Here is a 13719-nt window from a genome sequence, read left to right as displayed (position 1 = left end):
TCATGATTTCATAAATTGAAATTCAGATTATATAACGTAAAAATATGGTGAAATGCTATCTCATTTCAAGGAAATCCAACGAAGAGATATCTATTCATTTAAGAGTCGCCCATGAAAGATCCCATTGAAGATCATTAAAATATGCATATTCCTTTTCACCAAAGGCTCTTTAAAAATTGTTGCATTACTGATGGACACTGGATACAAACCTGCTTGCAAAATTCTTATCAAATAACTCTTATGGATCATTTTAACTGTGGTGTCTAAACTGGTGAAGAAAACAGAAAAAACTGGTTGATAAATTTAAATAGTGTAGCTTAGTGAATGGAAGAGCCATATCATAATAAGACAGAAATAAAATTCAAAGAATCCATTTAGTATATGAAAAATTTTGACATCACAGTTGTACTGTAACTTTCAAAATTGGAACCAATTTATCAGCCGATGTGTAAATTACTATCTGAAGTCACTATTTATTGAAACTGTTCATGACATGAATGATTGATTTAACTTGTATGAAAAATATAGGTACTATTTGTACTCGAGTTTTCTGTTTTTTATTGAAATGCTTTTATACTAGTTTCTATTAAATTACATAAATTATTTTGCCCATAACAGCTTTAACTCACTCACTAAAAGCATTTTTGCATGAAATTATTTTTAATTTGTGCATTTTAAAATTTTATTGCATTCTATTATTATCTTCAAGTGGGTAAGAGGTGAAGAAATTCTTGAAGTTACTCTTCTGAATATATTATTCGATTAAATACTCAGTAAAAATTCTATAAAGCAATTGGAATTTATTAGATTTTTGGATTACTCATTGAAGAACAAAAAACAGATATAACAATACTTAATTTCAATATAGAATATAAATAAACTATAGATGCAATGCCAAGACTTTGTTTAGCAATCCAATAATAAAATAATTCTCTCTATAAGATTTATATAATCCTCGTGATCACCACTGTCAAAACAAAACATCCAGGTAAAAATCCAAATATCCAGTATTCAAAATAGTGCTCCTTTTACTTTTACCCTTTAATATACTCGAAAAACATTTTGTTTACCTTCTAGAGTCCACTGTTGAATAATGCTGGCATTTTCAAATAACCAAGTTTCCTCCAGATAAATGAATTTCACATTTTGTTGCAAATATTCTCTGTATTCACCATAAAATCGTTCTCAACTTATTATTATATTTTTCTGTTTATCAATAAGAATTTTCCTTTTATTAACTGTTTTGAACTTGTAACCAATAAGTTCATGTAATGTTGTCTTTGATTGATTAATCATTCAATGATTCTTTGAAGGTGAAATCGTATTGCACAGGTTTTCTTCCACTAATAATCCAGGCTATAATAACTTGCCTTCTTCTTTTTTCAAACAGTACTGTGAGAAATACTCAAATAAACTAATCAGTGTTTGTTTGAAATTGATACAACTTTTAAGTTTCAAAATTTCTCCGATCAAAACCAATAACACAAACAAACTGAAATCTAACCTCCTGTCAATGACATTTCCAATGCCAACCCGAAATCTGCAATTCAAAATGTTACTGAATGAGCCAGTACCAACTTAATTTCGATTTTCCAAAGCCACCCGGGATGTCAATAATTCCTGAATGGACTGTATGTCTTGCTATCTTTTTTCGATAACAAAGTTATTTCCATCGGAACGACTTACACCGGGAACTTCCAGCCCCACTTTCCCCTATTGATTTATGAAGGCTGTATAAAATTCTGGATGTTTCGATACAACGTTCTTCATATTCTGTCTCACTGAAATGATTGTTCAGAAACCTCTTCAAATCCTCTGTCTGACTCTGAGTATCATGTAGATAGATGATTAATATGAACGAGCAATTTTTTGGATTCACTTCCAAATTTGCTATGTTTATAATGTTTCTTCTCTTTCATAATTTTTCCTTTTCCGTTTCATCACATTCCCATAATGGTTTTTCTGCTTCTTCCATTTTAGGATCCATAGGAAGTACATTTTTTTGCTGTTTACATGTTTCAATTTAGATGTACTAACTGGAGATATTTTATCATGTGGTTTGTTTAATTCTGATTTACTGTACCAAAATATTTTGGGCCAAAGACCTTTACCAAAAAGATCTCATATCACCGACCCCTATTTTTCAAATGATAAATTTTCATCAACTGCTTTCACAGAAACAGTTCCGGTTTCCACACAGAAACTCTTTTAAAAAGTAAAAATACAAGGTTTTCTTTACCAACTGTAGTGGAGGAGATGTTAATATTGAAATGTTTAATGGCGACCCTACCTATGTAAGAAAAACTTGTACTGAACTTCTTTCGCTTCTGATGAAATAACTTATCTCATGGAGTGTTTTTGGGGAATGCTCTGATCGAGCTAGATAGGCTTTACTGCCCCTATTTTTTTTAGAATCGTGCTTTTTAAATTCCAATAAAAAAGGAATTTCGCGGAAAGATTCTTGTAACACTTCTTACATTCATTGGCAGATGACAAATAACTACAAGATGAGACCCTACCCTTAAGTTTTTCCTCCCACTCAAATCAACATGTCCCACTCGAGTTTCGTCAGCAGGAACAGTTCTTGTTGTAGCTCTTATTTCTTCATTTCAATACTCCTCAAATCCAGAATTGCTTTTCGATTTCTCCTTGAATTTATCTTTCGATCTTCCAACATAATCAACTAGTGAATAATGATTAATAGTAAGCAACTAATTAATCTAAGTCAATGTCAACTTTCGGTATCACTTTATTGAACCTTTCCAAAGTTCTGTTTATAGCGAACATTATTGTGGTTTCAAGTCTTGTTTTTCAAATCTTGTTTTTTAAGGCTTTTTGAAAACTTATCCGAAAAGCCTTAAAACCTGGCGGAACCTCAAGTCGTGCAGAATACTATCCAGAGACGAGCCGTGAATGCACAATGGTTTGTCAGCAACCACTATGACGAAAAAACTCCAAAACCTCATCGAGAAATGTTGGACATAATACTAGTCCCATGTGGTGGTATCGGAATGGGCTCTAGTATTATGAAACTCACCACCCAGACCCAGGAGACCCTGGCAGACATATTTACGATCACGATTTCTCATAACTTTCAAGCCCAACAATAACAGGCGTCAATAACGGCGTTGCTTTATTGTTAGCAATTTGAATTCCTGACGAAAACTACTAACGGTCGAACTTTCTTAAACCATACACGAATCTTATGCCGGCGCTCTGCAATCGCTCGAACTTGCTGAGCTGCTGCGATGTCAGTCCCAAATATGACACATCCGCATAGTGAATTATGAGCAGTAACAATTAATAAAATAGGGAATTTCTTATTGCAAGAGGAAGAAAGTTCTTTAGGAGGCGTAACTGGTGTATGGTAAGTATGGTGTACTACAATCGATTATCCAGTTCAGCCTCTACAGGTCTGTGAAATTTCATCTGGTGGAGAGTTCTATCCGGAGTGATGTAAATCTTCTCGAACTAAGTTGTCAATCTGCGCAATATAACAGGAACCAAAGCAGGAGATGACAAACGTACTTTCAAGGACGAGTTCTTGTGTCCTTGGTGGGATCAAATCTGCCAATTCTGTTTGGCTTCACATTTTGTTCAGCAACATCACACTCTCTCAGGAGAGATTGACCCAAATCAATATCCAATGTTTGAGTTCACGTATCTCATTTATGATTAATTTAATCGTGAATCAGCTGCAAAATCAGATGAATCTGTCCCTGTTTCCGATTCGTGACAAAGGTTATCCACATGTCTTTTGACGTTTAAGCGTAAGTTGAAACACTTCAAAAGTTCGGAGCAGGAAGCATGTATATGTCCACAGCAGCCATCACATCTCAACATTACATCGGTGCCCTCCTTAAAAGCTACATTACATTTTAAACAAGACGTTATCAGCACCATTAGAAACAATAAAAACGTACTGGTTAAAAGGGTTCAACATGGATACTTTTCACAACGGCTGGGCCTATAGCCGGTGATTAACAAACAAAAGAGCCGCGGATAACAAACAGAATGGAGGATAGGTTATACCAGCACGGAATAAAATAGCGTTGTAGATATCCAACCAGTCATACTGCTGACATATACAGTATATTGAAACCTGAAAAATGGATGCTCCCCGTACACACGCCAATTTCATCTAACGAAGGTAAATTCCACAAATAACAGCGACAAGCCACACCGGGGTACGCATATCTAGGAAGCAGCGAGTCCACAGCAGGAACAACTCAAGGTCACCCAAAGTGAAAACGAAACAGAAAAAAAAACAAAAATAATGAATTATGAAAAAGACCCCCTCTTTCTGAGTAAGTGAAAAATCTAAAATATGGTAACAGACGCAGTTTGTATTGAATATTTATGATAGTTTTCCATAAATGTCTAATAGGCTATCGCGGTGAAACGATTTCAATCAAATTGGTGCTTTGCAATTTCTTTATTTTACTATAGAAACAGTGCTATTTTCAATTGAAAAAAATAATATCTTGTGATGACTTGATTTATTGTCTGATTTGCTACCATAGAATTTGGCGCTCCGGCAAAATGTGTTGAAAATTTTAATATTATTTTCTGGTACATTATTTGTTGCTACTTTATTAGCTATATTTCAAACCTAATACTGTTGAAACTGTAGGTTATAATAATTCATCTGTAAGGCTAGGTAAAATTAGTTCAGATTACTTAAGCTACGATTCGATATCGCGCTCTCAATAACTAACACATTTTGATTTATTATTTTCAGTAGTTAAAACTCTTCTTGAGGAAAATATATGTTTTTCCCTGCACTTGGATAATAAAAATGCGTTCCCCATTTCTAATACATTATAAATATAAAAATATTGTATATTTTGCATCCCTAAGTTGCATTATATCTACTACATTTATTTTATGGTGATGAATTAAGTTTTAATATGTTTTAAAGTTTTCGGAGAATTTAATCTAGGAGATTCATTTTTCCCATTTCCATACATCGACATGACTATACTATTTAATATGCCGAAATATCCCTTTCTCTGAAATATAGAATGGCCTCATTCTGTGTAGCCAAACCTTTCATTATTGTCAAATCGGTTAGGAAATGAGCTAATATTTATCTCGTCATTGCGATCAATTCGTTATTCACTTTAAAATATACGTCAAATTGTATCAGTAAGGTAATAGTCCAGTAGATATGTACAGGGTGGGCAAATTTCGATGTTTTAGCACTACAACTTTTAAACCAGAGGAGATAGACAAAATCTGATACCCTATTCTCGGTCTCTTTTTCTGAGAAAGTAACAAGGGTAGTATTCATTTTTGATCACCTTTTTTTGTTTTCGAGTTATAAGCGGAAATTGGAAAAATGACGATATCTAAAAACATTTATATCTCCGCTATTATTGATGATAGAGCTCTGAAATTAAAACATTTTATAGGCACTTTTTTACGTAGAATCCAGTGGCGTGCTTAACTTTTCGAAAAGGTCTTTAATTACGAAGCTATGACCTAAAGTTAGGTTTTTTTCAAATGGAAGACTAGATTTCTGTTCCATTTTTTGAAGCTTAATTTTTCCTGATTTCAAAAATATGTAACATCATATGGTTTGTATTAATTTTTGATTTCGTTTTCCAAAACTTTTTGCTAAACCTTCTATCAACCGAGATGGAGCAAATCAAAATTATAGGAATTTTCTCAAAAAAATTTTCTCAACAAAGGTTTTTACCCCATAACTTCAATTACCAGCCGTTTTATGGTAATTTTAGTGATTCCTCATCAATATCGACATATTGAAAAATAGGCTTTGACTAAGAGCCTATATTTATGTTTATGTCTACTGGACTATAATTTTGATCGACTGTATCTCAATTGATATAATGATTACGAAAAAGTTTGTGGATACAAAATTGTAGAGAATTTAATACTCTACAACTTTTGAAATGAATGTTTTGCTCAAAAACTACCTAGTTTAGAGGTTATGATCAGAAAACTGAAAAAAGTCCGGAAATGTTGAAGTTCTTCTGCACTCCTCGAGTAAGCATAGGGTCCTCGTGTTGAATAACTTGACAGAGTCTTCCCACAACACCCCCGTAGAAGTTTCATTAAATTCGGAATTTTTTCCATCAGCAGACCCCACCTTTTTTGTATTTGTCTACTGGACTATAAGATGTCTTCCAATGAGAGACAGTTAAAAAAAGAGTTAGTGGGTAAGTAGAACTATATTAAAAATTATTTGTATAGTATCAGTTGAATCAATTCCTAAATAATTAAAATTAATAAATTAAATTGTCAGTAATTTAAGATTGATGAACCTCTTTTCTTCTATCGGTGTGTGAATAAGTCTTTCCCGTTTTTTGTAAGAGATGGCGCCACCAATACTGTGCGAGTATTTAATGGTTACATATGTCATAATCAAAGCTTATTCATCTGTCAACAATTCCACACTAACACATTAGTTGAAATTTTTTCGCATCATAAATTTTTGAAATCGTGAAAATGTCGAAATTTGAGCCGATTCGACGTCATTTGCGGGAAGTTTCACTTTATTGGTTCAATTTGAAGAAATCTGCTGCCGAGGCGCATCGGTTGCTTCAGGAAGCTTATGGAGAAGGTTGTGTCGATGATTCAAGTGTTCGCGGATGGTTTCAACGCTTCAAAAGTGGCGATTTCGACGTGGAAGACAAGGAGCGTTCCGGGCTGCCGCAAATCTTTGAAGATCAAGAATTGGCGACTTTGCTTGATGAAGATTAGTGTCAAACGCAAGAAGAACTTGCTGAAGCATTGGGAGTTGACCGAACAACCATTTCCAAGCGTTTGAAAGCCATGGGAATGATCCAAAAGCAAGGAAATTGGGTGCCGTACGAACTGAAGCTGAGAGACGTCGAACGGCGTTTTTTCACTTGCGAACAGCTGCTTCAGCGACATAAAAGAAAGGGTTTTCTGCATCGTATCGTGACTGGCGATGAGAAGTGGATCCGTTACGATAATCAGAAGCGAAGAAAACCATGGGGACTACCCGGCCATGCATCATCATCGACGGCCAAGCCAAATATTCATGGCGCCAAGCTCATGCTCTGTATATGGTGGGACCAGCTAGGTGTGGTTTACTATGAGCTTCTGAAACCGAATGAAAGGATCACAGGCGAGGTCTATCGACGACAATTGATGCGTTTGAGCCGCGCACTGCGAGAAAAACGGCCACAATACTCCGACAGGCACGACAAAGTTATTTTGCAACATGACAATGCTCGCCCACATGTTGCACAGCCGGTGAAAACATACTTAGAAACGCTCAAATGGGAAGTCCTACCCCACCCGCCGTATAGTCCAGACATTGCTCCGTCTGATTACCATCTCTTCAGATCGATGACGCATGGCCTGGCTGACCAGCACTTCCATTCCTACGAGGAAGCCAAAAAATGGGTGGATGACTGGATAGAGGCCAAACCGGTGGAATTTTTTCGCAACGGGATTCGTATGTTGCCAGAAAGATGGGGAAAAGTTGTAGCTAGCGATGGCCAATACTTTCAATAATTCATTTGTAACCATTTTTTCACAATAAAGGCTCAAAATTTGAAAAAAAACGGGAAAGACTTATTCACACACCTATAAATAAATAAATTATTATGTCTTTTGGAGCGCTCGCATAATAATTGCGTCACAATGTCCTTAATTGTCGAATTTTTTCTTCGAACCAGAAATGGTTTCAAACGATAAGGTTCGACTCACTATGACGAATCAGTCCTCAGCGTCGAATCTGTGCATTCGACCGTACAAACGTAAAACGTTAACTATCGAACGGATAAACATAGAAAATCGACAACTTCAGGTTTGAAGGGTAAAAACCGACAAGTGATTTTGTAATATGACCGTTCGAAATTTTATTTTCTTGATAATATCAAAACTACAGAACCGATCGAAATGCACTTTTCAGCGGGTAGCAGTCACAAAAGATAAGGTTCGACTTACTGATAGTAAGTTCGTCCTCAAATTCGATTCATCCGTCTCTCAGATCTAGAAACTTGAAATTCCCAGAGAAGTTTTATATATCAAATGCCGCGATTGAAATTGTTAATATCAAAACATCTAATTTGATCGAAACGAAATGGTGAATACTGAATTTATATGTGAAATAACAATTTACAGCTTCATGCAAAATTTTATTACGATTGCTCAACCAGAAACATTCAAAATTCAAGAAATATATCGAAAAAAATTACCCAACATTTTGTTGTATTTTTCGAGTTCCATAACTTTTAACTCTGGAATCTTGTCAATACGAACAAGATGTTTCTATCTGATCAATTTTTCCTATTATCTACTTTCCACATTCGTAATGATTAGATTAATTTCTCACGATATGAACAATTTTCACATCTTAGGTTAACCTGCGTCAAGTTTCTATACGTTTTAGTTGAACGGGTTTAAAGAGTTCGAACCGCATTAGAACTCTTGATTTTTCACGGTCTAATTGACCACTGTGTCCGTTTGAATCTAATATAAGAGTACGTTGGCAGGAGAAAGGAATATCGGTCATCATAATGAAAATGCTATCGTTCTGAAATTTACGCAACATGCATTCATTCAATTTCTCCATTATCGTATCGGTCGAAGTTATAACCCATCAACTGCAATAGTTTGAGACATCGATTACATTAATTTAAAGCATTAAACACAATTCATGGTAACGGATAACTTTCAACTCAAACATCTATTCATTGCTGGAATACATGGTTATGACAATAAACTTTTGGAATCGTTTAATATTTCTGATTCATTCGGAATTTTTGAAGTTTTCACTGTTATAGAGTGTTGGAAAAAATTGTGGTGCCTGAAAGTACATCGAATATCTAGTTCTAGTAGAAGAAGCTATACTATCTTGAAGACAATGTAGATTGGCGCTAAGCTAATAAACGTTAAAGTTCAGAAATAGGCTTTTACTACGGGGTATACCTACATCCTACATTTTTTATGAAATTGTAGTCAACATTATCATAAATTAATGATTTTCATTCCTTTTCAATTACGGCCTAACAAAAGTCAGATTATCGTTTCTCATTCAGGTTTAATATCTACATATCTCATTATATTCGAAATAGAGATGATGATGATGTTCAGATGAGCTGGAAGACACTTATAAAAATTTTAAATGGTGCTGCAAATGTCATCTTGAATTTGTTGCTCAATAAATAAAAGGAAAAATATGGATACTCTCACAAATGTTTTATGTTTTATTGCCCAGAAAAAACACGAATCCCGATCTGAAAATAAAATGATTGCATCCTTCTCCCATTTGTCTGAGTTGAAAATTGAAAGCATCTACATTATGATCAAATTACTCATGCCAAAAGCTACACATTATAAAAGAAAAAATTGATATTTCAGACTATTCCCCTCAAAAAATTTCAACCAATCATATTAAGGCATATGATACAAATCACTTAGCAAAGAACCAATATTTTTCACTATTCCTCTGAAAAATTTCAACCAATCATATCAACGCTTATGATACAAATCACTTAGCAACGAACCGATATTTTTGAATATCAATGCAGTGTGAAAATATCCGGGGTATCTTCACGTGTGCTTTAGGTGCATATTTTTGTAACGTTTTAAGCCATCGAAAACATTCGGGATGATTGTCAAAGATATTTTATTTATTCAGTTATTATTTGGACAATTGAAATTGGGTGAAATTTTTTTCGGGAAATAACTTGTCCTGGTGCTTGCCAAATTATCGAATATTTGGCAGGCACCCGGGATATAACTACTGATTATACAACTCATGTTGTGATGAACCAATAGAATCCGTATATTTCCCATAGTTACGGCGTATTGATAAGTGGATACTACTTGACGACGTGGTATAATATTTCCATAGTAACATTCTTGGACGTTCGCCAAAAATAAAAGTCAAGCTCAGTGAAATGTCTTTGAATTATCAAAATGCAGTGCTTTGGTTATAGTTATGAAACACCACTCGAGCTCCGCTCTCGTGATGTTTTGCGAATTACGTCTCGTGAATCGGTGTATAATCGAATATTGTCTGTGCTTTTGTGATATTTTAACTGAATATTTCTAATTACGTACTTTTTCGAATAAGGAAGAAGAAGAAGAAGAAGTACTCTTTCGAAAAGCCAGAATGATGAATAAACCGAAAAATTCAAAAGTACTCGATACTTCCCAGTGAATATTAAGCATCTAAGAACTTTAACGTTACGGTAGAGCGGTGTGACTTTGCCAACGGAGGTGACTTTGCCGAACTGCCTAATATTTTAAGTTTCACTTTATTTTCGTAAAGTTGGCAATATCTTACAGAAATCACGAATCGGAACCTTAAACCACACTATTTACCCACATGTTGCAACCGTCGCAATCGTCTGGCGTACTTCGAATTATGTGCTACGGTATGTTATGTGAGCGGGTAATTTTTTAACGTGGGTATATATGCGAAATACTAGGAGTTGTGCAGAAAATATGGCGAACGGTTCATCGAAATATATTTAGCAGCTGACTTTACATTCATTAAACGTCATGTTTCATCTGTTTTATTTTGAGGCACAATTATGGGTCGTCGATACAAAAAGAAGTTGGATGCAAGGAAATATAGTGATTATACGGAAAAAGCACTAATCCGAGCAATCAATGCAGTCCTAAATGAAAACATTTCAATACAGACAGCTTCCGAAGTGTACAACATTCCCAGAATAACTCTTTGGAATAAAATTAACCAAATATATATGGGCATTAGTGCACACATACCGCCAGCACTTAAATTGCCAAAAAACGCATTTTTAAGGCATTGGCAAACTCGCAACGATTTGCGGGTCACTTCGCCAAATTTTTGAAAATGAAAAAAAAAGTGCACCTTTTCATCTGATTCTAACATACTTTGCACAGGACTCATTTCACGAAAATACGAAAAAGTTACACCAAGAAAACTATAAAAAGTGGTGCAAAGTCACACCGCTCTACGGTACCTAGATACCTAGATATTTATGTACGGTTTTTTTTCGGGTGGCCGCTTATATTTGCCATTATCGAAGTATGTCGCCGTGATGAATTATATCCCAGCCAAGATTATTTGTAATAAACGAAACTTCACAGAAAATATATGTTGCATACCGTCCGAAAAATTTCGAAAGTTGCCTGTTTTTCAAATGGAAAATATTGTAGGCAAGTAATTGTTGATACAAAAATTTGACAAGATTACGTACATTGTTGCAAATTTTTTTTCATTTTGTCTATTGCACATGTCGGTGATTTGCAATAATTTTGGTCAATGAGGAGAAATATTGATTGCTTCGAAAAAGCTTTGGTTATAGAAATCATCAACGATAGCCGAAGAATATGAAGAGGAATGAAGTGGACATAGCTGATGAAATATTCAGAAAGAGAGAGATGTATCGAAGATTTAACAGAATCTAGAGGACTATTTATTACCGAGGAAAATAGCAATGTCGTTGACTATTCATGTAAAATAATGCACACATTCTGAGCGGTTAGCGAGAAAAATAATGACGTTTCAGGTAGAAATCAACCTGTTTCATAATTGTACAAACTGCAACAACTCTAAACTACCAAGTAGATATAATGAGCGTTCCATAAATGTTTCCAATAAGATATTAAATATGTGTATGTTCTTGATGCGAGTCCGTTCTCAGCATGAATTTACCCCCTGTTTAAAGTGTAACTATATAAAAACCATCAAGGATAAATTTTGACGGCCTAGGCAGGAAATAGAAATTTTTCCGGATCGAAAACAAATAGTCCGTTGCAGTTTGTTACATAGCAACGGATCAGAAGACTGGATTAGCGTATTTTGTGGTGTGAATTTGCTCTCAGAAACAAAGCATACTTGAACGATTTCAGAAAAAAGTCTATGAGTGCTTGTACATACGATTGCTGATCCTACCGGTATGGGAAACCGATCTACTTAATTCTAAAGATTATATTAATTGATGAAGAAGTGAACTCGACGTGCATAATGTTGATGGTTGAGGGTGATATATTGTTAAACTTAACGAGTAATTGTGAGATTCTTGAAAAGTTTCGAAAAATGTACTCATAAGAACTAGTAGGTAGGTACAGATAGGGTAGGACCAAATAATTAGAAATCAATAGGACACCCTATTGGTTAGGTATCAAGTATGCACACATTTAAAAAAATCAAGTCATCAACTGACTCGAATTAAACAAACGAAGAAGAGGACTCTGTCCTCACTTGATGGAAATTAATTCCAAATAAAATATAAAAAATCGAAATTCAAATAATCATATCATCATAAAATGATAATTGTTTTTTAACTAATGCTTCAGCTGGATGAGTAATTACGATTATAGAAAACTTGGACAAACTTTATTGATATTTGAGATGAGAAACTGCTATCAGATGATTTCACATGAAGTGATTTGAAAATATATGTGTTGTTATTTATAATTCGCGAAATATTTCAAAATAAGGAAACTTTTTTCTGATTTAGAATTTTTCCAAATATTTTTTTTTAATGATATATATATCAAGAATTAGTTATAAGAAATTCGAGATTTGAGTTTTGTTCATTGATGCATTAAGTTTGATAAATGAATAATCATTTTCAAACAGATTCTAACCTATAATATTCAGTGTTGGTTTCGTTCAGTCATTCTGATGAAAATATTGCCGATATATATTTAATAACTATTTCTCAATAATCAGGTAGTTTTGCTCAATGAAAGGCAACAGTAATATCTTAATTCTGTTACGGCTCTGAACTATATAATTCATTTAATTTTGAGGTGGGTTTAGCATAACTCATAAATCATATGAAAATATTCGCAACTTTCACAATTGAATGTGAATTGAAGTATTAAAGAAGATTGAATAGTAATATGTAGTTTAAAATTTTAGTTTTAAAAATTTACCATAGCCTAAGACGATCAACATTGGGGAATATGCGGAGTAAATGAATGATAACATTTTTATTGATTTTAATGAATAACCACCTACATAGTATCGCCATACTTTTAGGGTTCATCAGGTTCGGACATTTTTTTTTCAAGAAAAGGTCCGAATGTCTCGTTCATAATTATTTTATTTGATATATGTACATTTCTGTAGATACCTTCTGCCTAATCCAAAAAATTTTCTCCTATTTCTATTCGAAATGATAGATTAAATATGTTGGAAAGTTCTAAAGGAGTGCAATTGAAAAAAATTTTTTTCTCAAATTCATCAAAGTGTTTAGAATGTGTTTGAAGTATATATTCACCATTTCGTAAAATAATCCACGATCTGAGTGCGTCTATACTGCTGCACCACTGCACTATATCACATCACAGTCACTGCCTGTCGCGATCTACTTATGAAACTTAAAACGATACGAGGCGCGTTCCTTCAACTTTGAAGAAAGTCTTTGCTACAGCAGTGATATTGTTCTTATAGACGCTGGAAGTTTGTTGGGTGTGGATATGTTGAGATGGCGAGGGAAATGCGATTTTGCGATGCAGAATGATCGATTAGGATCAGGAATGGATATAATTCACACAACAACAGGATCTGATAATAATTATAAGTTTGTTTAGAAAGTAGATACAGCGTCGATAGGAGTAGAACCAAATAATTAGAAATCATTTTGCATCTTCCAGATCGCAGATTTTGGAATTTGGAGACGACAATCCTCTCTAACTCTAACGATAAGATTCTATTCACTGATGACGAATCCGTCCTCAAACTCACGTCTGTCCTTCCGTCCGACCGTAAAC

General features: G+C 34.4%; 1 protein-coding gene across 1 annotated transcript in view; it reads right to left on the bottom strand.

The window, feature by feature from the left end:
* The window catches only part of LOC123679733 (mucin-4), a 30507-nt gene extending 17123 nt beyond the window's left edge, over positions 1-13384 (bottom strand). The window contains exon 1 of the mRNA XM_045617177.1: positions 13227-13384. Coding sequence (XP_045473133.1) covers positions 13227-13229 — 3 coding nt within the window. The 5' untranslated portion in view covers positions 13230-13384. The remainder of the gene's footprint in view (positions 1-13226) is intronic.
* Positions 13385-13719: the final 335 nt, after the last annotated feature.

Source organism: Harmonia axyridis, chromosome 1 (assembly GCF_914767665.1).
Source record: "Harmonia axyridis chromosome 1, icHarAxyr1.1, whole genome shotgun sequence".
NCBI lineage: Eukaryota > Metazoa > Arthropoda > Insecta > Coleoptera > Coccinellidae > Harmonia > Harmonia axyridis.
This window is presented reverse-complemented; position numbering and strand designations above follow the sequence as displayed.